A 26,007-nucleotide genomic window follows, 5' to 3' on the forward strand; every position below is an offset into this window, starting at 1 on the left:
GAAAGAAAAGAAAAGAAAAGAAAAGAAAAGAAAAGAGAAATAAAAGAAGTGAACCAACAAACAAAATGCACAAAGAACAAATCAGAAAGGCTGGGCAGGAAGCTCCTGCCAGGCAGGTGTAGGGACCCGAGTTTGACTTCCAACAATGCAGCAAACAAACACCCACCAGAAAACACCTTTTATTCAGCGCCTCCTAAAGCTAGCTACTGCATTAGCTGTGAAGTCCTGCCTACCACAGTCCTCTTCTCAGCCGACTGTCCCTCTCCCAGTTGGAAACCGGTTTACCATTCAAAAAGAGTTTCCATGCCCTGTGTGCGTAACAGTAGGATACACTGGGAGACATTCATGGTTAGGTGATTTTTGTTGTTGTTGTATAACTGTGGAGACCATGCATGTTAAGACTTAGGTGGCAAAAACCAGTCACTCATTATGGCTGTGATTAGGTCAAGGGAAGCAATAATCCCGAGATGGATGAGGCTGCTACTGCTCTACCACAGCTTACAGTTTTACAGCAGGTGTCTGCTTGTGCAGTGTCTGTCTGTCTGTGTGTGTGGTGCATGGTATATGTGAATATGTGTGTGCACTCATAAGCATTCGTATGAAAGCCAGAGGAGGATGTTGGATGTCTTTCTCAGTTGCTCTCCATATTACTGTTTTTAGACAGAGTCTGTCACTGAGCCTGAAGTGTGCTGTCTTGCCTAGGATGGCTTACCATCAAGCTCCTAAGAATCTGTCTGTCTCTGCCCCTCAACACTAGGGTTACAGGCACACCGTCACTATGCCTGGCTTTTACATAGGTGCTGAGGATTTGAACTCAGGTCCCCATTTCTCTTCTGCATCAAATGTACAGTGGGTTGTAGGAAGGTGGCCAGCTGAATTAGCACATTTGCATATTGTCGTATAAGACACTAATTGCGTTAAGGAGTATAAACCATAGTCAGAACCCTGGAATCTAGGCAGAGAGCAGTCATGCCTGCTTCCACACATGGCACTGAAAAACTCTGCATCTATAGCACCTGATCAGTGAAACATGGTGGCTCAGTGTGGGATAGAGGGGACTGATTGCAATACAGACTCTACCACTTACTATGCAGTGCTGGCAGCTTTTTTATTTCTGTTACCCAGTTTTTGTAATTAAAAAAAAATACTAGTAATGTATAGTGTGTGTGTTTGTGTGTCTGTGTGTGTATCTTATAGCTGCTTGTTAAGATTATTTGAATTAAACCAGGTGTGGCAGTTTATTTTCATAATTCCAGCACTTGAGACCCTGAGGCAGGAGAATTGTCCTAAGTGCAAGGCTGTTTCTGGCCATAGATTAAGACTCTGACTCAAAAAGCAACAGAGCAAAATGAAACAAACCAGGAATGACTGAGTTATAATGTATGAACCTTGGAGCAACACCTTCGAATATTGGTAGATTAATCATTCACTCATGTAGCATATAGAACAAATTAGATGCTAAACAAATCCAGCATCATCACCGTTACAGCTGTTGCTGTTTTCTATTGTGCGATTCATAGTTTCGTATCTAATAGGAATATGGTACTTTTTGAAAGAACCGATAATTAACGAATGATCATCAAGGGCTTAGAGCTGCTGGTTGGGTTCTCCAGCCTAGATGCTCTGAAAATGTCCCCTACAACATGTGCTTTGTGTGTTTTACCTCTTAAGTGGACATTGGTAAGAGTCCATGACTATTCCTCTTTGTTTCCTGTAGCTGGCCAGTATGTTCCTATCTGAGGATGAAAATTTCCTCCTGTTCTTTCGCCTGGAAACTCCCTTGGATAACAGCGTGGAGTTCATGCAGGTCAGCGCTTGTTGTTGTCTCCAAGGAGAAAGAGGGTGGGACTGCCATTCATTCCTCTTTCTGGTCCTTAAGACTGACTACTCTGATCTCTGTATCTCTGTATCTCTCTGTGTATCTATCTATGTATCTTGGTCCCTGCTGGTGACATTGTTCAGAAGGTAGAGCCTGACTGGAGGAAGTGGATCACTGGGCCTTGACTTTGAGGTTTCAGAGCCTGGACTTACGTTTTGTCCTTCTCTTTCCTGACTATGGATGTAATGTGACCAGCTGCTTTGCGTTCCCACAGCCAGGCCTTCTCCACTATGGTGGACTGTGCTCTCTTGAACTGTGAGCAGAAATAACCCCTCCATTAGGCTGCTTCTTGTCAGATAAATGGCTTTTGTGTGTTTCAGATTTGGCGCAAATACGATGCGGACAGCAGTGGCTTCATATCAGCTGCTGAACTTTGTGTGAGTGTCAGTGGGAAGTAACAAGCATGAAGGGTTGGCTGGTTTGGGAGGTGTGTAACATACAAACACATATTTATATAATATAAACATATAATATATAACATAAATGTATATATAATATATAATATGTATATTGCTCATCTATCTATCTATCTATCTATCTATCTATCTATCTATCTATCTATCTATTTATCAGTTTGATTTCTGTGCGCCCAAGACACACAATTTTGAATTTGTTACTTTACAAAAAGCATGTTTATGTCAAGATTTTGAAGGTGAGGTGGCAAGATGGCTCAACCAGTAAAGGCATAAAGCTAATGACCCAAGTTCAATCCTTGGAAGCACATAAGGGTGGAAGAAGAGAAACAGTTCCACAAATCAGTCCTCTGATTTCACATACTGTTGCACAGCCCTGCATGTCATGAGCATGTACATGCGCGCACACACATACAGCACAATAATAAAAGTTTTGAAACCAATAAATAAATGAGAAAATAAAGGTTTACAAATTGCTTGTCATGCAGCTGTCTTTGGGAAAGAGGTGAATGCTTTATGCTTGGAGTTCCTCTCTGGACCAAAGGGCACCTTCAATGGCAGCCCTCCAAGCTTCTACTTAGTGTTTATTGAACAATATTTTATTTCCTCCTTGAAAGAAATCATAATCCCTACCCCAATAGAAAAGACCTTAAAGAAGCATGTATCTTATTGCCAACTGTGTCCAATGCCACTCTTCTCTCGGTGTCACAGAACTTTCTCCGAGACCTTTTCCTCCACCACAAAAAGGCTGTTTCTGAGGCTGAACTGGAGGAGTACACCAGCACCATGGTGAGTGAAGGAGAGTGGGCCTGTGTGGGGGCCTGCCCTGCTGTGTGGGGGCCTGCCCTGCTGTGTGGGGGCCTGCCCTGCTGTGTGGGGGCCTGCCCTGCTGTGTGAGAGCCTGCCCTGCTGTGTGGGGGCCTGCCCTGCTGTGTGGGGGCCTGCCCTGCTGTGTGAGAGCCTGCCCTGCTGTGTGGGAGCCTGCCCTGCTGTGTGGGGGCCTGCCCTGCTGTGTGGGGGCCTGCCCTGCTGTGTGAGAGCCTGCCCTGCTGTGTGGGGGCCTGCCCTGCTGTGTGGGGGCCTGCCCTGCTGTGTGGGAGCCTGCCCTGCTGTGTGGGGGCCTGCCCTGCTGTGTGGGGGCCTGCCCTGCTGTGTGGGGGCCTGCCCTGACCTCGCTTCCCCAGAAATGTTTGCTCATGCATGGCTTCATGGGACGAGACTGGCTCTGGAACAGTGGCTAGAACCAAGCTGTTGTAGCCTCTTCCTTGAAATGGATGCATGCATTTGAGAGAGGCGCGGTGTGTGTGTGTGTGTGTGTGTGTGTGTGTGTGTGTGTGTGTGTGGCTGTTTAGTTGTCTTTGGAGAGACCAGGAATGTTCAGAAGAGAGTAGGGTTTAAAGCACCTTGCTAGCAAACTCAGTAGTCACCAAAGGAACACAGAAACAAATAAATGTGGACCTGTGCCATCAGGACGCAGCTGGTGGCCATGGCCTCTCACCACAGTAAAAATTCTACTCATTGAACCTGTGGACTCAGAGCAGAGGAAACTCAGATGGCAATGTGCATGTCTCCTGTAGCCGTGACCTAAGACAGTGATAAGCTGGTGCCTAGGTAGTGTCAGGACAAAGCGAGTTGATGCCTAAGAATCACTTGGCTTTCCAAGGACAGCACGGGTGTGCTGTGGTCGTTACCTCTTATTGGAGGTCATATCTTTCTTTCACACCCTTCTCACGGCATTCTTGACCCAAATAATCGTGAGATGATTTCACTTTCAAGCTCCTTGGAAATTTATTAGATAGGAAAAGGTGGGCTCATCTGTTTCAGTAGTCACTAAATGCCCTCAACAGTTTGTGCTGAATGGCCCCTCTTTCCATGCCCGCCTCTTCCTGTCTCCAGGCTGTGGTTCATTCTCATTACATCTGTAGATTTCTTAATTAGTAAGCAAAGGACTCAAGACAGTCTTAGTTGTGTATTGTAGAAACGTCACATTTATTTTATATTTTTATTTAATGCCGACATGAATACTGTATTTACATCACTTTAATTTTTTTTCAGCAGTATCTCCATGTTACATTTATACTTATACAAAGAATTTTTGAGCAGAATTTATGAGAAGTTGGAGTATATACAACTGAGAATAGTATGTGATTTTCTAAAATGTGGGTCACTGGGTTGACACACATACACGCGCAGGTCACACATGCACATATTTGTGTGTACATGCGGTGTATGTGTTTGTGTGTGTGTATGGCAGGGACATGCATATTCATGTGAAGGCATGAGGTCCAGCTCAGGTGTCATTCCTCAGGAACAATCCTATAAAATGGGATCTCTCGCTGACCTAAAGTTTATTGGTTAGCTGGCTAAGCTGATTGACCAGTGATCCCCAGCGATACCCAAGTTTGTTCTCCCAATGCTGGGATTACACATGTGCTACCACCCCTGTCTTTTAAAATGTGGATTCTAGGGATTACACTCAGGTACTTGTGCTTGCGGAAGCAGTTCACCCAATGCTCTAGCTCCCCAAGCCTGTATATATACTTTTAATTGGGTTGCTCAAATACTGAAACTTATTTCAAAGATCAACTAACCAAGAAAAGGTAAGTTTCTCAGCCGAAGGCACCGTAAAGCTAAGCTTCTTAGATGGCAGCCCTGGACCCCTTCAGATATCACTCTGAACTCTGGCCACTCTGAGTGCTGGCCTGGGGCAAGTGAGTCTTCCCAGAGAAAAATGGAAGCCGTGGTGACCATGATGGCCTGTAGGTAAGAAAAGATGGTGCTCAAGAGATAACCCAGTTTCAGGACAGGATACCAAGGAAGCCTTTGGCCTATTTGTTCTAACTGAATGTAGCGTTATACTGGGAATTATTTGTTCTAACTGAATGCAGCAAGATACTGGGAATCCTGGGCAAACACAAGCTTAGCCCTGGGAGGGTGGAGATCTCCCAGGGGCAGGAAGCAGGTGCCCTATTCCAGAGCCTCTAAGATCTAAGTGCCAGTGAAGATCTGTCATGGAATAAATGCGAAAAGGCATTAGTTTGTATCTTTCAGGGGGCCAGACTAGGAGACCTTGAACATATTTTAAACATCAGTTAAACAGAATGTTAGCCTGTCTGCTACTATCTCGATTTAATTAATTTGTAAAACATGAACTATGCAATGAATATATTTACATTTTAAATCTCTAGCAGCTTTTGGGCATATCTTCCACTTTGAAGCTGATTGCGCAGAGGGCTCCACCTCTACCTCCAGCTAACACTTCTCATCTCTGCTTTCTCCTTCATTATATAGCTTCATTATATATATATTCTTTTTCTGCTCTTCTTCCCCTGGTCCTTGAGGATTCTTCAAGATTCAGTTACGTGTTATCTTTCTTGAAGAAATCCTTACAACCTTCTTTCATAGTGAGTCCAGTACCACTCTGCCCAGCCGATTGTGCGTGCCCCCACCTTAACATCGCAGTCATTCACCCAAGTCACCTAGCAAACACTCGTTAAGTGCTTATCATGCCCCAGGCATGAATCTAGTCACTGGGGATTCAATAGTGAGAAAAAAAGGAAAGAGGAGCTTGGCAGTAAACAACACATACAATAAATAATAGATTATATTGCATGACAGAGGGTGAGTGGGAAAGTAGAGCCAACGTGGTAGAGAACTGAGGTATCCTGGTGTCATTGATGCTGCTGTGATGAAATATCCTAACAGAAGGAATATTAGGAAAGAAAGGGACTTATTTCAGCTTGTTATAATCTATCACTGTGGGACAGTCAAGGTCCCACAATGCTAGTCACATCACGTCTAAATCAAGGGCAGAGAGAAATGACCTTGCGTCTATGCTCGCTTGCTTGTGCTCAGCTTGTTTGTCACAGACCGTGCCACATTAGGCTGCCATATGTCGTGGACCAGCCTTGACAAAAAGTACCTCTTGCCAGGGTAAAGGTATGGGAATTTAGAAATATTAGTAAAGAATACGGAGACGTGTAAAAAAAAAAAATAAGAACAGAAACCATAGAAAGTACTGGGAGGGCATTCCAGTGAATACTGAAATTGCCAGTTTATTTTTCCCTATTGTTTTCATACCCAATACAAATGGGGAAGAATGTAGCAAAAGACTTTATTAACGTGATACAAAGGACAGTTCAAAGAGTTAAGCCCTTTAACACTTTGAGGCATCAAATCATTAGCATTCTGTTGTTTAAGCAGTAAAGCTGCCCTAGACCACTAATCCTGAAGGCAACCACTCCCCAGGTGACCTCATAGTTCAGTAGAAGAGGCAGAAGTCCATTTGCACATCCTGACCACCTGTCAGGATTGAATGGATCTACTTGTACGAGCTATCTTAATGTCAAAAGAATTAACTAATCACATCCTGAGTTGGGACTCCTGTCAGCCACTTTGAGCAACCTCCAACTCTTTACCATCATTCACCAAAGCCAGCTGGCCTGGGTCTGAAAAAGCATGGGATAAATTTGGACTAGCTGAACATAGCGGACAATGAGGAAGAATGGGAACTCAAGAACAATCGCAGTGGGTTTTTGATCCTACTGCACGTACTGGCTTTGGGGGAGCCTAGGCAGTTTGGATGCTCACCTTAGGAGACCTGGATAGAGGTGGGCGGTCCTTGGGCTTCCCACAGGTCAGGGAACCCTGATTGCTCTTTGAGCAGATGAGGGAGGGTGACTTGATCGGGGGAGGGGGAGGGAAATAGGAGGCGGTGGCAGGGAGGAGGCAGAAATCCTTAATAAATAAATAAATTAAAAAATAAAAAAAGAAATTAAAAAAAAAACATTGGGAATGGCAATGGGGGTGTTTCAGGGCCTTGGTGTTAAATGTCCCCTTTCCCTCGGCGATCACACAGCCTTTGTCAGGGAAAATCCGAAGAGACAGCGGAAAGGACCAGAAGTGCTCTGATTATTCCCATCATACCCACTGTGAATGTCACCACCACAACGCATCAGTCAGTAAGAGGAGCTGAGTTCAGTGTTAGTTTTACCTGGGGCCCCAAGTCCAGGAAGTTGTGTACCTCCTGAGTGCTGAGTGACTCCCCATGAGTGAATCACGTTTCTGCTACTTTAATGCCTTCTTATTGAGCGATGAATACAATCATTGCAAAGCTGTGCTGAAGATTGACTTTTGAGGCTTGGCATCCTATCAGATGAATTGAAATTGACCCTAATGAGAATGGCCGCATCTGACAGCTGTGAGGAGCGTGGCTAACAAATGCTGAGGGTGAACAACCAATCAGAAGAGAAAGGCTCAGGCCTGCTCCCCGAGTCCTGTCCCTAGTTAATGTTTGATTCCTAGGGAGGAGAAACGGAGGAAAGAATGCTAACAGACAGGAGGAGAGACTGTGTATCTAGATAGGATATCGTTAGATGATACTTAATTTTGCTAAATGCAAGCAAATGACTCTGCGGGTTACTATCACAAAACAAATGAAATTCAGACACTTTTGATAAACAGGGAAATTCCTGAGGTTAAGCTGGCCTTATGACTAACATGAAGTCAGTCTTGTCTGAGACCTGTCTGGACTCATCTGTGAGATACTTTCTCTGTCTCTGTCTATTCTACGTACGCAGTTTAAAATACAAGGTAATGCCTGACAGCATTGTCTCCGACTCAAACCATTCTGAACTTCTTGGGCTCATATGGACATGTGTCTCAATCTCAAATTTTGCATGCCCAAAATTGAAATTCTGACCTTGTCTCATAAGCTTCCTCTGCTGGTGGTTCCCTTCATCTTGACGGATGTGTCAAGACAATCAGTCTTGATGCCTTCTCTGCCAGTCTACATCTAATCAGCAAATCCTATCGACTACTATGCTAATTGAGGTTCTGTCATGATTAACAAAATATTTGAAGCACAGTAGTATGTAAAGAAAAGAGGTTATTTAGCTGACAATTTAGGGAGGCTGAGAATCTATGATTGACTAGTCCTCACCTATTTGCTTAGCAGATGCATCCCAATGGCGGGAAAAGTGCTTGTGCAACAGAACGGAGTGGGATGGAAACAGAAGGACACCCCACGGCTATGCTCAGTCTTCTCAAAACAACTCACATGTGGAACCCTGTCACAAAAGGCCTACATTAAGCCTTCCAAATGAGCTAACCACTTCCCTGGGTCCCACCTCCTAGACTTTTCTCAACTCAACACTGGTTCAGTGGAGACTAAACTGAACTTTCTCATCTCAATGTCATCCTCTGGAGACTAAGCTTCCAGCATGTGTTCTTTTTTTCCACTTTATTTTTTTTTAAAAGAAAACAAACTATCTTTTTACATTTTACATATCAATCCCAGTTCCCACTCCATATCCTCCTCCCATTCCCTCCACTTTTCTACCCATCCTAGTTCCCCATCCACTCCCCAGAGAAGGCAAGGCACATTTTTCAGAGGAAGGACCAAGGCCCTCCTCAGTATATCCAGGCTGAACAAGTTATCCATCTAAAGAAAATAGAATGTACTCACTCATAAGTGGATACTAGCTGTAAAGCAAAAGGTAACTAGCCTATAGTCCATGACCCTAGAGAAGCTAAGTAACAAGGTGAACCCTAAGAGAAACATATATAGATTCCCCTGGGAAGGAGGAAGTAGACAAGATCTCCTGACAAAATTGGGAGCATGGGGTAGGGGGAGAAGGGAGGTCAGAGGGGAGGAGGAGGGGAGAAGGAGAAGAGAAGGAGAGGGGGAGGAGAACTTGAGGGATCTGGATAGTCAAGATCGGGAAGAGAGAGAGACATGGGCACCAATTTGTTGTGGGAGGCTGTTCATTTGTTTTCCAGCCACTCAGACCAGCAATAAGCACACAGAAACTATATTAACTGCAATACTGTTAGGCCAATAGCTTAAGAGTATTTCTGGCTAATGCTTATATCGTAAATTAACCCATATCTATTAATCTGTGTATCGCCTCGTGGCTGTGGCTTGCCGGCAATGTTTCTGTGGGCATTTGTCTCCTGTGGGCAGCTACATGATATCTCACTGATTCCGTCTACTCTTTCTCTACATCTCTGTTCAGATTTTCCTCCTGGCTTTACTCAGTTAAGCCATTGGCCAAAAGCAGCTTTATTCATTAACCAATAAAAGCAACACATATACAGAAGGACTTCCCACACCATTTCCACTTTTCTGTTTAAATAAAAAAGGAAGTTTTAACTTTAACATAGTAAAACTACATATAACAAAACACATATCAGAGAACAAGGAAAGAGATATTTTAATTGAGGAAGACATAATGGGGCTAGCAAGAAACGTGATGCTAGAGAAATTCCCAGAAATTCACAAGGATGACCCCATCTAAGACCCTAAGCAACAGTGGAGAGGGTGCCCGACCTGACCTTGCCCTATAACCAGACTGATGACTGTCTTAAATGTCACCATAGAACCTTCATCCAGCACGTGTTCTTTAAAGGGAGAATCACAATATATTATATTCAAATTACATCATGAATCTGGTCTAGACAGCTCTCCCTCACAGCAGCTAGCTGGCAGCTAGCCCTGGATTCTATGTCAGAGGAACAAGTTATAACCTGTGCGGTGATAACACACTAAGGACTGGTCATTGTGATCTATCCCAACCAGAAGCTGAGCTGCCAGTCATTTGGTGGCAAACACTCATTTTCCCTAGGTAGGTATGCTCCTCAACTCAGGTGGTTTACAGTGTCTCCTTAAGAACTTTCAAGATCACTGGGTGGTAGTGGCTCATGACTTTAATCCCAACTCTTCTGAGGCAGAGACTGGCTGATCTCTGTGAGTACAAGGCTAGCCTGGTCTACAGAGTGAGATCTGGGACCCTGGGACAGCCAAAGCTATACAGAAAAAACTGTCTCAGAAAAAAAAAAAGAAAGGAAGGAAGGAAGGAAGGAAGAAAAGAAAAGAGAAAGAAAAGAAGGAAGGAAGGAAAGAAGAAAGAAAGAAGGAAAGAAAGAAAGAAAGAAAGAAAGGAAGGAAGGAAGGAAGGACTTTCAACAATCCCTTGTACAATCATTTGTCACATCCGTGTTCCTTTTTGCCTTTCAGATGAAGATCTTTGACAAAAACAAAGATGGCCGTTTGGATCTTAACGACTTGGCAAGGTAAGTGGTGCAGAAACTGCGACAAACTCAGATGTCCCTGTCTGGGGGGTCTGATGGCAACACACATCCTTTGAAATCTGACATCCATTCTCACTTGGAGGCTAAGAGACCAGGCTCACCTTACAACCCCAACCGCGGTGCTTCTGAATCATCCTGGCAAACACATTCCTCTGTGAAGATAATCAAAGCGCCATCCTACCTACATTTTTTTTTAATTTTGTGGTTATGTCATGAGTGGGTTTTGCCCACAGAGGCCAGGCATACTTGGTCCCACATTGGGATCCCAGGACCAAAGTAAAAATAGCCCCCTCCAAACCCCAAATCTAACAAAATGAAAGCAATGATGATAATGATGATGATGATAAATGAAAGAAAGAACCTTGAGGCTATTCACTGACTCCAGGAATGTTGAATTGTTAATTCAGAGCAAAAGCAACAACTGACTAACTTCAGTAGGACTAGTTTTCTGTTGGCTTTTGAGGGCTGACGACCCTCTTGTAATTCCCAAAGGCTAGCAGGGGAGGAGGGGAGGATGAGGGCATCTTCCAGGTGACTTGGGATTGATGGATCACCATGTGTGTTGCTATTCTGCTTTCCATAACTACAATAAAATGGTACAGGTAGGCTAAAAGATAAAGAAAAAACATTTAATTATTTCACCATTTCAGAGGTGGACATCAAAAAAGCACGACAAAACTTCTATAAAAATTTCATGATATCGTGTGGAAAGGAGGCTGCTTGTTTGTCCCAGTCGCTCAGAACTGAAATAACCACACAGAAACTTTACTAATTAAATCACCGCTTGGCCCATTAGCTCTAGCTTCTTATTTGCTAACTCTTACATCTTAATTTAATTCATTTATAATAATCTGTGTATTACCACGTGGCTGTGGCTTACCAGCAAAATTTCAGCATGTCTGTCTCTAGCAGTGGCTCCATGGCGTCTCCCTTACTCCATCTCCTTTCTCTCAGCATTCAGTTTAGTTTCCCCCCACCTACTTCTATTCCCTGCACAGGCCCAAGACAGTTTCTTTAATAACCAATGGTATTCACAGCATACAGAGGGGAATCTCCCAACAGTATTGTGTATCTCTTGTTTGTGTGGTCTTTTTCTCCTTTATTGTTCTTGACATTGAACCCAGGGCTTTTCATATGCTAGGGTCAGTGCCTGGTTCTGAATATTGTCTGTGAAGAGACACTAGGAAGACTGTTGTCAGTCCTGACCATGACATTGATTCTGCCACACTAGATGGATTTCCATGTTTCCTAGAAAAAGTGTGACTAATTTTTGGTCACATTGATGAAAAGGGGACACTGAGAGACCAGTCAAAGATGAATAAAGTGCTTCTCCCCACTGAACCCTAAAATCTTATTTCTGCTCTCTCCACTTCAAGTGGTTTTCTTGGAAAATTGAGGCAGAATTTCCACCCACCCCTCAAGATAAGGAAGATTTGTTTGAGAGTCTCTCCTCAGAGGAAAAGTCAGTGTCCAAAGGATTCACTGAAATCAGGACAACAAGGGCTTCTAATCTTCTTGATCCCTACCCTGACATCTGCCTGTTCTCAACCTTTCATATAAATGGGATCAGGGGAGGTAGCTCAGTAGGTAGAAGGCCTTGGTGGCCAGCATGCCTAAGACTGTAAGCTCAGTCACACACATGCACACACACACGTGCACACATTCACATATGCACGCAGGGAAATATGAATACAAATGGAACACACGTGCACTTTTTATAATTGGCTCTATCACTTGCAATAACGTTTTGTAAGTTGTGTCTCTGTTGTGACTGACCATTAGCCCATGCATTTCTCGTTGTGACTGGGTACTTCACTGCATAACTCCATATCTTGTCCCTTTATGACGACATACATTTGGGTTGTTTCTACTCTTTGGATACTGTGAACAGTACTACTATGTGAGTGTGATGAGCCTTTCTCCTTGGTTATATTCTTGGAAGTAGAATTTTGGTTCACATGGTAATTCTATATTTAATTTTCCATGGCAGTGCCAAATGGAAATACTGGTTTCCACATTGCATGACTGCTGGAGATTTGTAGTTTAAAGTGGAGAGTCCTTCTTTTTAAAGATCTTTCTGGCTGTGCTGGGTCTATCTGTATATCTTGATATAATTTTAGGCTTAATCAGTTTCTACATAAAGGCAACTCAGATTTCCATGAACTTTGTTCTGAATCTGCTGTTCAAAATGGAAATATTGTCATCCTAACAATATTGTCTTTAAGTTTACTAACAACAGTTGTCTGTCCATCTTTTCAGCTGTTTAGTTTCTCTGGAAGATACTTTGGACTTTTCATTCTAAAAGTTGATCCTATTCTTGTTCAGTTTGTTCTCAATCATTTGCTTCTTTTGGATGACGTCATATATAGCATGATTCTTTGGATCCTTTCTTAGTTCTATCCTCTTGCTGTATTAGAATACCGTGACCAAAAGCAGCTTAAGAAAGGGTTTCTTTTGGCTTGCCCTTCTGGAGAGGTAGGGTCTAATGTAGGTGGGAAGGCATGGAGGCAGGAGCAGGCAGCTGACTGGTCACACTATCATCCACACACAGGAAGGAGCGGGAGAGAAGAGGATGGTGAACAGTGGTGGGGCTGCAGGAGCCTCAAAACAGGCCTTGAGGGATGTGCTTCCACTAGCAAGGCTGCACCTTCTAAAGGTTCCTTAAAGACCCCAAACAGCACCACTAACTGGGGGAACAAGTGTTCAAACATATGGGACCATGGAGGGAAATAATCTCATTCAAATCACCACAGTTCTCTTTTGTCTTCATTCTCTTCCCTCCCTCCATCCTTCCGCTTCCTTCCTGCTTTCTTTTTCTCCTTCCCCTCCATCTCTTTTTGTTTTTGATGCAGGGTCTCTCTATGTCATCCAAGCAGACTGGCCTTGAACTCGTGCTCCTGCTTCCTCGACCTCCAGACTGCTGTGATTACAGATGTGCATTTTTTGCTTTGGTCATTTCTAGTGAACAGAAATGCAGTAGAAGGCTCTGTGTGGACTGTGTCCTGTAACTGTGCTGCTCCTGTTTGTTAGCTTGAATAGGTTGTTGTTTGCTTCTTTGGATTTTATTGACGATGATGCCACCTGCAAACAGCAGCACTCTGCTTCTTCCTTTACATTTTGCTAATCTCTGCTTCTGATGGAGCTATTTAACCCATATATGTTTAATGTGATTGCTGATGAGGTAAGGTTTTCTGTTTGCTGTTTTTCTGTGTTTTATCTCTGCTATTTTTGTTGTTGCTGCTCCTTTCTATCTTACGCTAAATAAATATTTTATAGTGAACTTTCATTCTTTTATTGTTTCTTTCACTATTTATATATTTTGGTGTCAGGGGCCAGCCCCAGCTGTTGACAGGTTCCAGAGAGGAGGTGAGGAGTGGGGGGGGGGAGGGAGGGAGCCAGATCATTGCTGCTGGCAAGAATTTTACAGCTTGAATAACTAGCAGCCAGAGTGCTTCTTTATTTAAATGAGATTTGGTAAGCAGGGATAGATTCATGTTGTTCTTAAGTAGAGCTCATATCATTTTCGTATCTGGACATGTGTTTAACTTTTTCTCTTGCACATCAGGGGTTAAAGTTTATTCACCGTTGATGAACTGTGACAGAAGAGAGTTACATTTTACAATCATTTTCCCTCAGGCTTAGTTAGCATTGATAAACAGGCTTATATTTTATAATCATCTTTATCCATCGAACCCATAACCTAATTTTTAAGAATTTGAGAAATATATGGCAGTCTGTTTTCAGGCTGCTAGCTCTTGTGGTTTCAAGGATGCTAGACAGAAAGAAAATCTGGAAGCCAGCCTGGGCAGTTTGCCATGTCCGAGGCAGTGTATTAAAACTCTTAATGGTGAGAGGGCCCAAGGAAAATCCTCAGGCCAAAGCTACTGCAGTTATTATTCAAATTCTGACATAATATAATGTTTACATTTTATATCTTTCTAGAATTTGTTTATATGGCTAATCCTGACATTGTTTTGTTTGTTCGTTCCTTGGTCATAGGATACCACAGTGGCTCCACATGAGCTAACTTTTCTAAGAAAGGGAGGTCCTGTCCCCTCATTCTTTATCATCTTTCCACATTGTTCTTTGTCCATCAATCTAAGTTCCTGTGTAGGGCAGAGGTAATTTCAACTAATCTAACTTTCATTGCTGTATATGCCACATGGTCATCTGTAGAGTAGGAAAAGGCTTGTAATCTCTGTTGCCAACTTCTTGCTGATCTTTTAAGTTTGCTTTGTTCTGATTATCTTGTTCCTGAGTAAGAACAGAAGCAGATGTTTCAAAACTATATCAGACCCTCATAAAGAAATCTCTGGATTCTTTGGGTGTGTCACAACCTCCAAGGTGTAAGGAAGACCTTCAAGTAGATGAGGATATCTCCCTAACAGAAGGCGGAATAGGATGCTCAGGACTGCGCTGGGGAAGCTCAGAAGCAGTACTCCTGGGAGAAGGCACAAATGAGTCATAAGAAAAATTTCAGCAATCCAGTATCCCCAAATTGTAGAAATATCAATAGCCTCCCAAGCATGTAATGCACAGAGATTGAAGCCAAAAGTGTCATGGTGGCCATATGTGGCTTAGCTTTGCTGGATTCTTGTTGAGCAATTGTGCTGGCTTTATGACTTTAGCCCTTCCCAGCAGATATGGCTGTGTCATTTGGGGTTATTTTCTTAGTGGTTCTCTGGGTGATTACATTAACAAATTGGATTAATAGCAGCTTAATTTCAATATTACAATAAATTTGTGCTTTGACAGTTCCAATGTACTATTAAATACCCTGTGTTCTTTTTGTTCTCCAAATCACATCATTATATGCTGTGTAGCCATCAACATCTTTCTTTCTTTCTTTCTTTCTTTCTTTCTTTCTTTCTTTCTTTCTTTCCTTCCTTCCTTCCTTCCTTCCTTCCTTCCTTCCTTCCTTCCTTCTTTCTTTCTTTCTTTCTTTCTTTCTTTCTTTCTCCTTCCGCCCCACCCCTCCCTTCCTTTCTTTCTTGGCTATTGCTGTGTAGTCTAGGCTGGCCTTGAACTACTATGTTGAAGGGATCCTCCTGCCTCAGTCTTCTGAGAAGCTGGCAGTGTATCAGGTGCCTGGGGCACGCATTTTGAAAACAACAAGAATGGCACTAATCCTCTCTCTCTCTCTCTCTCTCTCTCTCTCTCTCTCTCTCTCTGTCTCTCTGTCTCTGTCTCTCTCACTCTCTCTCTCTTCTCTCTCTAAAGTATACATGTATGAGCATTTTGGCTGCATGTATGTCTGTACATTATTTCCATGCCTGTTACCTTTGAAGGTTGTGAACTTCCATGTACTTGCAGCTGAAACTGGATCCTCTACCAGAGCAGTTGATGCTGCTAACCACTGAGCTGTCTTTCCAGCCCCTTGTGCTGCCTGTTATAACTGCTCTTGTGCTTACCCTTGCCGGTGCTTTAGATTCTTCACATGGATTCAAGTTTCTACCTAGTGTGCTCCATTTCAGACCAGGGACTCTGTTTCATTTTCCATATAGGATATATTTGTTAGCGATGATACTTTTGTTGGTCATGTTTGGTGGCATTTCTGAACTAGTTCTATATAGTCTACCCTCGTCATTGTATGTATCCACTGAAGTAGCTTAATGGTCAACTTGGGATCAGGAAGACAGGGCTTTCGTTTTTTTGTTAATGAAGTGGGAACCAGGCATGGGCTTTGCCCATGCTAGGCTAGTCTTCTACCACTAAACCATATTCCCATCCAAGGCTTGCTTAAACATCTGGAACAATAAATTCCCAGTCATGCCTCAGGGGCTCAAACAGGTGGGGAAAGAGAATGCTACAATACTTCTTGTTCTGGACAAGAGTAACTGGCTTTTCTTAGTTTTGTTTTTATTTTATTTTGGTTTGTAGAGACAGTGTCTTTGAAGCCCAGGTGGCTTCATACTCCAAAGTCTCCTGCCTCAGTGTCCAAATGGCTGGGCCTATAGACCTGCGCCACCACGCCAAGTTGATCACACCGTTGGTAGAGAACAAACACTCCCCAGACTGCCGAAGACTTTAAATGACTTTTCAGAGTTCTGTAAACCTCACTGTGACCGTTCTTTCCAGTTTCCTTGTTGCTTTTCGAGGGCAAACTTTCAGAAGCCTACAGTCTATGGTTTCCCACGAGGAAAGGTCTCTAAAGCTTTGTATTGTGATGACTATTGTTGGGAAAGTTTGCCCAGTGCTCTCCTTCATCAATGGTGTGGGAGTCCTGTATTCCCAGCTTCTGTACAGCTCTTCAGGATAATGTGGGAACCACCAACCTTTTCCTTTCCCCAGAGCTGTGCATTTGCTGACTGATGAGGGAGCTTACAGAGGATCATGTGGATTCTCTTTTTTTTTTCCCCATTTAGGATTTTGGCTCTTCAGGAGAACTTCCTTCTCCAATTTAAAATGGATGTAAGTGGTGAGATTTCTCTGGATGGGTTTCTGTTACCCTTGTTTCTTTATGTATCTAGAAAGAAGAGAGGAAGGTAAACTAGTTTTGTTTTCTTGTCACGAAGGTAAAAAAAATCTGGCAAGAAAGGGAAGGGAGGGAAGATGTAGAGATGAAATCCATCATGGCCATCATAGTGGGGGTGGGGTGGGGTGCTGGTGGCCATGGTGGCAGGAGCAGCCCATAGCTATGGAAACGGAAGCTTGCTTATATCTAGGTAGATCAGGAAGCACAGGACCCAGCAGGAAGTAGGACTGTGCTATAAAACCTAAAGACTTGCCACTTGGTGACTCATGTTCTCCAGCAAGGCCCAATCTCTGAACAGTTCCACAGTCTTCCCAAACAGTGCCACCATCTGGAAACAAACTGCCAATGCATGAGCTTGTGGGGGACATTTTCTATTCAAATTATAACAAAAGACAGCCACTTGTCTTTTAACTGTTTTAGAGACTGGCAAGGCTCAAGGTGGAATCAAGGAACTTAAGGGTTGTTGATTTGAAGTTTCTAAGGGTTCTATGGGAGGCACACACCAGTGGCTTTGCATTGCTCGATTGACATAATGTTTTCTTTGCACCCAGGCATCGTCTACTGAAGAGAGGAAGAGGGACTTTGAAAAAATCTTTGCCCATTATGATGTTGTAAGTGCTCTTTATGTTTTGACGCCATCTTCAGGTAGAAAGCTCACCTTGTTTCTGTGTGGAAATACCCTACTGACAAGGTCTAAATTCAGACAGTGAATGGCAGTCCCCTGTGTGTGTTGTTAGGTCAAGGTGCCCTGAACATCTCTATGTAACATCAGATGATGGACGAATGGGCAAATCTGATTTATAGTTGGACAGAGAGGAACTCATAATGCTCTTTTGGCTTGTGAAACTATGATAAAGATTCTCCTCGTAATAACAGACATCCATTTATTGTGTGTGCCTAAAGAAATGAAGAAACAGAAAAGTCCTTCCCATCCAACCAAAGCATCCACACAAGGTCAGTCCTGCCCAGTGTAAAATGGTTTTTCTTGTGGAGTAATTGTACAGCTAGTCTTCAAGTGATGTACTGGCTGGTTCTGTGTGTCCACTTGACACAGGCTGGAGTCATCAGGGAGGAAGGAGCCTGAGTTGGGGAAATGCGGCCTTGAGAGCCAGCTGTGTAAGGCATTCTCTCAATTAGTGGTCAGTGGGGAGAGCCCTGCCCGCTGTGGGTGGTGCTATCCCTGGGCTGATGGTCCTGGCTTCTATAAGAAAGCAGACAGAACAGGCCAGGGGAAGCAAGCCAGTAAGCAACACTGTCCATGCCTCTGCATCAGCTCCTGCCTCCAGGTTCCAGCCCTGCTTGAGTTTCTGTCCTGACTTCCTCCAATGATGGATTATGATCCCTCTCCTCCCCAACTTGCTCTTTGATCATAGGGGTTCATGGATGCAGTAGAAACCCTGACTAAGGTGGGCATATCCATTCTAGAACACTAAGTGGCACAGGGTTGAATTTCTGTGGGACCAAGGTGGGATAGTGTGAAAAAGAGGGAAAATGAGCAAAAAGGTAGGGAAGGTTCTAAGTATTTTTTCCGTGAAATTAATGTCCCAGAACACCTGGGCAGATGCACACTGCCTGAGGAAGGCAGTGCTTAGGTTCTTACTGTGTGCCTATTGCCAAGCTTTTTACCTGGATTTCTTGGTTATGTGACCTTGGATAGTTACCTCAGCTTCTTTATTCTCTCTGACCCCTCCCCATTTTTTTTTCATTTTTTTCCCCCCTGAGACAGGGTTTCTTGTGTAGGCCTGGCTGTCCTGGAACTCTGTAGACCAGGCTGACCTCCAACTCAGAGATCTGTCTCCTGAGTGCTGGGTTTAAAGGTGTGTGCCTGGTTTCCCCCTACCTTTCCCTCCTTATCTGCAAAGCTAGGGAGGTCAGGATAGAAATGGATCTGCTGGAGCTGTGCGAGCTGAGTGAGCTACACTTGGAAAGCTTTTCCTGAAGACTTTGGTGTGCAGCATGGCCTGCTAGTGAATCCAGTAAAGGAAGCAGATCCAAAATAACATGTTAAAGGGTGGGAATAAAGAAAACACGGGGAGAAAGATGGGATTCAGGGGTGCTGGGTCATGCCTCAGAAAGCTGAGGTGAAGGATGTGCTGTGAGTTTAAGACTAGGGTGGATTACAGAGTGAGATTGTGTCTCAAAAATGAAAAGGTAGGGAGGGACTAGAGGGATAGCTCGGGGGTTAATAGCAATAGCTGCTTTTCTGGATGACCGGGGTTCAATTCCCAGCACCCACATGACAGCTCACAACTATCTGCAACCATAGTTCTAGGGGATCTGACACCTTCTTCCAGCCACCAAGGGCACAGGTGTGCAAAGGGCGCACAGAGATCCAGGCAGGCAGGACACCAATACACATAAACTAAAATCAAACAGCTCTTTAAAGACATTGTGAGGCAGAAGGCATTATATAACAGGTACTTTCGGGAAAGATGGACATGTTTGGATGTCTATGCTTCATTTTACTTTTATGCTGACACAGATTACAGAATGAGTAGCAAAAATGTCTTATATATAGGAGAAACAGTTTCATATACGGATTCAATTACAGCTGCCCTCTGTTTAAAGCTTACACTTGCAGCAATGACCAGATGATTGCTCAGGTATAAAGCAAGCATTTTAAATGTCCAATCTGTCTTCTCGGGATGATTGCTATATGATTAACACTTCCTGGAACAGAAGCCATGTGAGGGAAGTAGATGTCAATAAGTTCCATGTCAGTGCTCTTTGCTGAAGGGCTCAGAACCATGTTTCCTTGTCTGGGGGCAGGAAGCTGTGGATGAGGGATTCTTTAGTCACACAGGGCACTCATAGCCCGTGAGAATAAAAAGCAGAAAACCCCATTCCTAAATAAGTTTGCAGTTACAAATGAACACCGATTGATCAATTTGTAAAATTTATTCTTTAGCTTTTTGAACTAAGAAAATGATATGTAAGTGATTTGAGCTTTTTATCCTTCAGAGCAAAACTGGGGCCCTGGAAGGCCCCGAAGTGGATGGATTTGTCAAAGACATGATGGAGCTGGTCCAGGTGAGTTCATGAAGCCAGAAGGGCTATTCCCATCATGCACTGGGGTTGACATTGTGACAAATCGCACTGTTTATTTCTGGGACTGAGTGAGGCTGAAGATTAATGCTAAGGAGAAAGATCTAGAGACATTTCCTGTCTCAGAACCACTGAGATTCCGGGAGACGCAGCATGTCCCTTTCACAGTTTAAGATCTAATGAGTTACAGTAACACATAATCAAGGCAGAAGTGTCTTTTAACCACCATTATAAAGTCATTAACTCTTCCCAAACAGTTCAGTTTTGCTGTGCATTTTACTGTTTTATTTTTTCAGTTGCCTGGAGTCTTTTCTCCCCTCTATTACCTCTCAGACTTTATTATTACAATAACTACAGTTTTAAATTTAATTTCCCATCGAACTTTTTTTTTTTCATCACAGGGTGTTTCAAACATCTAGCCTAAGAAGGACACATACTGTTATGACATTGCTGAGTCTCGGGCTAAGGCCATTTAGGTTATATTGTATTACATGGCTATTTTTTGGTAGGGTCGACAATGTTTCTAAAATGGCAAACTCCTTCTTTTGAACTTCATTCTCTATACTTGTTTATAATCCCCTACATAGACAACTCCAGCCTCTCTTTCTCCAGGGAGCAGTGTAGACAGTGGATTTAGTAGACTATGTACTTAGGGATTACTTTGAAGTACATTATTGTATGCACGATGATTGCATACTAGCTGTCCCAGACAGCAACAAATTAGAGCAACAGTTATTAATCACTTTTCAAGTCTCAGAATTATTGCAAATATGATTAAAGCTAAGGAACCTTGCTTGATAGTGGGCAGGTTAGATGGTCTATCTAGGCTGTAATTAAATATGAAATTGTATGAACTTACAATGCTTGTCTTGAAAATTTGAGATTATGTTTGTAGAACCCCTAGTCCAGGAATCTAAGCACTCCTGTGTTACTGACTTGCTATTAAGACAGCCTTAAAGACAGAGGTTCCATGGCATCTATGTTTTGTCTTCAGTGATCCAGATATTTTTAAGGAGCAATATTCAGTTTTCCTAACTTGTAGTGCTATATCCAGAATTAAAAACATAACCTACATGATATAGTGGACTTTCTCTTATCTCCTTAATTCTCACTACTCAAATTCCCCAAACACTTCTCACTTACTTCAAAGAAATAATTATTCTGAAATAAAATATATTGTTCTTCAATTAGGAATAAAAGGGTTATAATAATTTGAATGAGGTAAAGACACTGGTAAATAACTCATGATTAGGTGTCTACCACTCCAATCTTCTCTAAGCATAAGGATTTTCTATAAGGGTGCTGGAGTGGGTACCACTTATTGGAGAACAGTTATAGCAGTGAGTTATTAAAGATGTTGAAGACTATATCAAAGGCCTTTAAAGTAAGGTCCAGCCTTACAAGTCTTCGCTCAGGGTTCAAAAGAGATGCTACAATAAGCGGAGGAACTCCAAGGGCTGTAGAAAACTTCTCACAGCGTATTCTTTCTACTCTTGGGCTTTTTATGGTTCTCTCTTTCTTCTTCTGCCTCTAATATAATTCTTCTGACCTAATTATCTACATTTTTTAGCTCTAATTCTCTGTCTCAATTCTAATTCCAATTTCAATTCACTTCTCTGTTTTCTTTTCTTCTTCTTCTTCTTCTTCTTCTTCTTCTTCTTCTTCTTCTTCTTCTTCTTCTTCTTCTTCTTCTCCTTCTCCTTCTCCTTCTCCTTCTCCTTCTCCTTCTTCTCCTCCTCCTCCCCCTCCCTCCTCCTGCTCTTTCTTCTTCTCTTTCTCCTCCTCCTTTATTTTCCTATATTCTTATTCTTTTACATTTCTGCTAATTTCTGCCAGCTTCTGCTTCAAGGTACCACTTCTTTTGTCTTGTCTCTCAAAATCTCTCTTGCTTCCTGGGTTTAAAGCAAAAGGAGTTACAAGAATAGCTCTCACTGGTCAGAAACACATTCCTAGGCTAAGTGATGAGGGCAGAGCAATTGCCGTGGCAATATAAGGGTCCAAGGTTGCAGAAGTGAGAGGGTGACCAGAGGGCGGGGTGCAGGGAGATAAGCTTTGAGATATAGGTCTTTAGTTAAAAGACTGGCAAGCAAAGAATAGGCATACTTTAAGGTTAATGTAAGGTTAGCTTGGGACAGAAGCTTCCTATCTGCTGGCAGAGTGAATCCAGGACACTCATGTTCTCTATCTCTCTGAGAGCTAAGGCTCAACAACTTCAGACATGCCACAATTCTTGTCCTTGGGCATCTGTGAATGTCTCAATAGAGGTCTCTTTGCTGGACACCAATACTGACCAACTGTCTGCCAAGGAAGATAATTGCAGGAGGGCAAACATTCAACTTTATACAACAAAGACCTGGTTGAGAGAGTAAGGGTATTGATTGTGGTTTCTTTCTTGTTCAAATCACACATTGCTGTGAGAGTCATCCAATATACCAATACATAGGGAAAATTGTGCCCCGTAATTGATTAATACACCACTGGGGGGAGAGCGACGGCTTCACAGGGAATTTACAGTAAGGACATTGACTATTCATAAAGCAAATACTCCCACCACCCTGCCCTGCCTGTGGACCTCCTCCATCGGAATGTGTGATCCCGGCGGGTGAGCTTCGTGATTTGTCAGCTAAGTAAGCTTAATCCTATGGACCGCAGAAGACTAGACAGACATCTCCACTTTGCATCTGTACAACAGACGGGTTCTTTACGGGGCTTCTTGAGCAGCTTGCTGTAAAGACTTCTACGCTATGTTTCCTTGAGCTGCACACACACCTGCCTAGGACTGAGACCCAGGAAACTATACTTTTTGAGCCCAGTGAAAGGAACATCCTGACAATGCATTTTATCCTGCCCTTGTGGCCTGATCACTAGGGATGCTTCTGACAGAGGTGTGAGCGGTCCCCAGTCCCCCTAACCCTAGCCCAGCCTGGTGCTCCCTTAGTTTCTGCTACTCTTTTCTCTCCTTCTCCCTTTAAAGCCACAATCAGGACAGATGCAGCGGCAGCCAGTCATTCTCCATGCTGGATTGTTGGTTAGCCCCTCTGGCTCTCTAGTTTGAGAACAGGAGGTTTTGTCCCCTACTGAAGATCTTTTAGAGGTTTCTTTGGAGGTAAAGAAAGCTTGAGGTGGGGTTGGGGGTGGGGTGGGTGGTGTTTGTCAGGGGCTCAGAAGTCTCTGGAAGGAAGCTGCCCTTTTTCTCCACACTCAAGTAATCAAGAAGAATGGACATTAGATTCACTGATTTTCTTCTCTTTTGATATCAGTTTGGCAGTTTAGATTCATTCCCCTTCCCCAGCTTGCTCTAGATCTGGGTGAGGCGGTATAACCAGAGCTCTGTCCGCCAGGAGATCTGGCATAAAAACACCAGCTCTCTCCTCTGGGAAGGAGACTGAGTTCCTGAAGCCTCTTTCCTAGTCTGGCCAATGGCTGTCACTATTCCCTCCTGAGACAGATGGGGTGAAGTGTGTGACGGGTGTGTGAAGCCTGGAAGCTTCAATGCTTCCCTGGGGTGCAGATATTACTGTCCCTCTTTAGTCTGGAAGCACTCCTGGAATAAATCCTCAGTTGCTACTTCAATACATGACATAGAAACTGAATTTTCCTTACATATGAACTCTCTTTAAGCTAGAGGCACTAAACATCTCATTGATGATAATAAAACATATCTCCTCTCATTGGCATAAATGACAAGAACTCCTGCCACAGTTCTCTGCTTTGGGACAAATGTCTTCAGTCCAATAGCTTATAAGGCAGACTTTTCCACAGCAACTATGGGAATCAATGTGGAACTAAGATGCCAAAAATGTTTATTTACCATGCCTGAAGGTGCAGGCTAAGAAATCAAGCCACTGCCCGCAGACATTAGAGACCCTGGAGGGGATGAAGAGGCAGCAGCTGTCCCTGGCTCCTCATGGCCCATCATCTGCTCCACCGCCAAGTTCTCAAAGTCTAGAGGATTCGGGGGGGGGGGGGGGATCTGGAGTCTGGTACTGACGCTGGCCTTCCAAGTGACTAGGTCCTCTCATCCTCAGCCCAGCATCAGCGGCGTGGATCTGGATAAGTTCCGGGAGATTCTGCTTCGCCATTGTGATGTCAACAAGGATGGAAAGATCCAGAAGTCTGAGCTGGCACTGTGTCTTGGGCTGAAAATAAACCCCTGATCCCTGAATGCTCTACTCTCTGCTTATGCGTCTGGGCTCTTGTGAGAAGTGTGCGCTTGGCTCACACTTAGACCTAGTCAGCAAACCTTTTCATTGATGCTGTGGTACTCTTGGGCAGAGGGGGGACCCTAGGATGTTGCTTCCAGAGGCAGCCATGATTCTGTCCCATAGGAAACCCCCATGCAGCCTCTTCTGTTTCCCCCCCTTGACCTTGACCTGTCTCCTCCAGAGCCTCAATTTACCTGCTGATCGTCTCTGTTCAACCTTCCCCTTCACCTGGTGGATAGGGTAGCCCAACCAACCACCTCCTGTTTGTCCTTGAGCTTTCTGCTCAGTTGGATTGTTAACCTGTGCTGTTGCTTCTACAAATCTGTCTTCACGTGGGAAGAAATCTGTAGTCAAGAATAAAGATGTGTTTGAGTCATAAGCTTTGTAATGTCCTGATGGTTTGGTGGGAGCCTTAGCCGGGGGTGAGGGCCATCATCCTCAAGCAGCTTTTAGCTTCAGGAAGCTAGCAGCTGCCCCAAATCATTTTTTTTAATTAGATGGGAAGAGCAGAGTGTTGTGGACCAATGGAACCAAATCGAAGACCTGGATATCAATCCATACACCTACAGACACCTGATTTTTGACATAGAAGCAAAAAAATATAGAATGGACAGAAGAAAGCATATTTAACTTGCTTATTTACATTTTCACAAACACTTGACTGTCCTGAAGCTGCAGTTCCCTGAGGTTACTTTTTTGTAGCTTGGCTGTCAGGTCAGGCTAGGCTCCTACTGAAGCTGGGTGGGGTGGCTGGGAACAAGCCATGCTCCCTCTGCTGTTTGGCTGTCCTGCCTGGGTACTTGGGATCAGGTGGCCAGTCCCTGGCAGGAGGGGACTCATCCTAAAGAGGTACTTGTGTGAGTGGAGCCCCAGTGGAGCTAAGGATCCCAGAGAATGAAGCTTTCCACTGGGGTCCAGGCGACAGAAAGGAAAGCCTGAAGCCCTGGTCCTAGCTTGAGGAGGGGCTGGCTCCTGAGAGTCGACACACTGCTGATAACTTACCATAGGCAGATTTCCTTCTGCTCATCATCTTTGTCAATTTCTGCTTCCTAATGAATTTTAAGAAGTGGCAGTTTATGAATGGAGGAGCCTCATGTAACACTGGGGCAAAGGTAGATTGGGCCAAACAAATGAATTCAGTATTTTAAAAGTTCTTGGCTATTTCTAGCCTAAAGGGACTTGTGAAAGGAAGCAAAACAAACCAAAAACAATGTAAATGGGAAGAAAAATATCTGATCTTAGAATTAGGAGCCCTGGTTTAATTTTGAGCCCACTCTACACCGGTTCTATAATAATGGTACATCTCATTCATGTATACTCATGCAAATCTTTTAAAGGGCAATTTCTTCATTTTTTTTTAAACAGTGGTTCCGTTGATGAAGCATCTGCTGCACAAGCACAGGGCCCTGAGTTTAGATCTCCAGCATCATAAAAGCCAGCCCAAGAGGCCCCTCCTATGATCCCCATGCTAGGGAGGTAGAGACAGGGGCATCTGTAGTGGTTGCTGGCCAGCCAACCTAGCTTAATGGGTGAGCTCCAGGTAGAGTGAGAAACCATGTTCAAAAACTAAGGTGGGAGGGGTAGAGGAAGAAATGGGACCCTGACCTCTGGCCTCCATGTGCACAGGCACCCACAAGTGCACACACACAGAAATGGTAAAGCACGGTGGTTAGTGGGAAGACAGCATTCTCTGCACACACACAGAAATGGCAAAGCACGGTGGTTAGCGGGAAGACAGCATTCTCTGCACACACACAGAAATGGTAAAGCACGGTGGTTAGCGGGAAGACAACATTCTCTGCACACACACAGAAATGGTAAAGCACGGTGGTTAGCGGGAAGACAGCATTCTCTGCCTAGCTGATGTGTGAGCGTCCCATAAATACCATGCTCTGCACA

General features: G+C 43.7%; 1 protein-coding gene across 1 annotated transcript in view; it reads left to right on the forward strand.

Annotated features, from left to right (window-relative positions):
- The window catches only part of Scgn (secretagogin, EF-hand calcium binding protein), a 33,184-nt gene extending 8,697 nt beyond the window's left edge, over positions 1-24,487 (forward strand). Inside the window, exons 4-11 of the mRNA XM_075970991.1 lie at positions 1,718-1,807; positions 2,200-2,256; positions 3,004-3,081; positions 10,310-10,365; positions 16,749-16,794; positions 17,410-17,469; positions 19,820-19,888; positions 23,932-24,487. Of these exons, the coding sequence (XP_075827106.1) occupies positions 1,718-1,807; positions 2,200-2,256; positions 3,004-3,081; positions 10,310-10,365; positions 16,749-16,794; positions 17,410-17,469; positions 19,820-19,888; positions 23,932-24,060 (585 nt within the window). The 3' untranslated portion in view covers positions 24,061-24,487. The remainder of the gene's footprint in view (positions 1-1,717; positions 1,808-2,199; positions 2,257-3,003; positions 3,082-10,309; positions 10,366-16,748; positions 16,795-17,409; positions 17,470-19,819; positions 19,889-23,931) is intronic.
- The last annotated feature ends 1,520 nt before the right edge of the window (positions 24,488-26,007 follow it).

The sequence above is a fragment of the Microtus pennsylvanicus genome, chromosome 4 (genome assembly GCF_037038515.1).
Source record: "Microtus pennsylvanicus isolate mMicPen1 chromosome 4, mMicPen1.hap1, whole genome shotgun sequence".
Taxonomy (NCBI): domain Eukaryota; kingdom Metazoa; phylum Chordata; class Mammalia; order Rodentia; family Cricetidae; genus Microtus; species Microtus pennsylvanicus.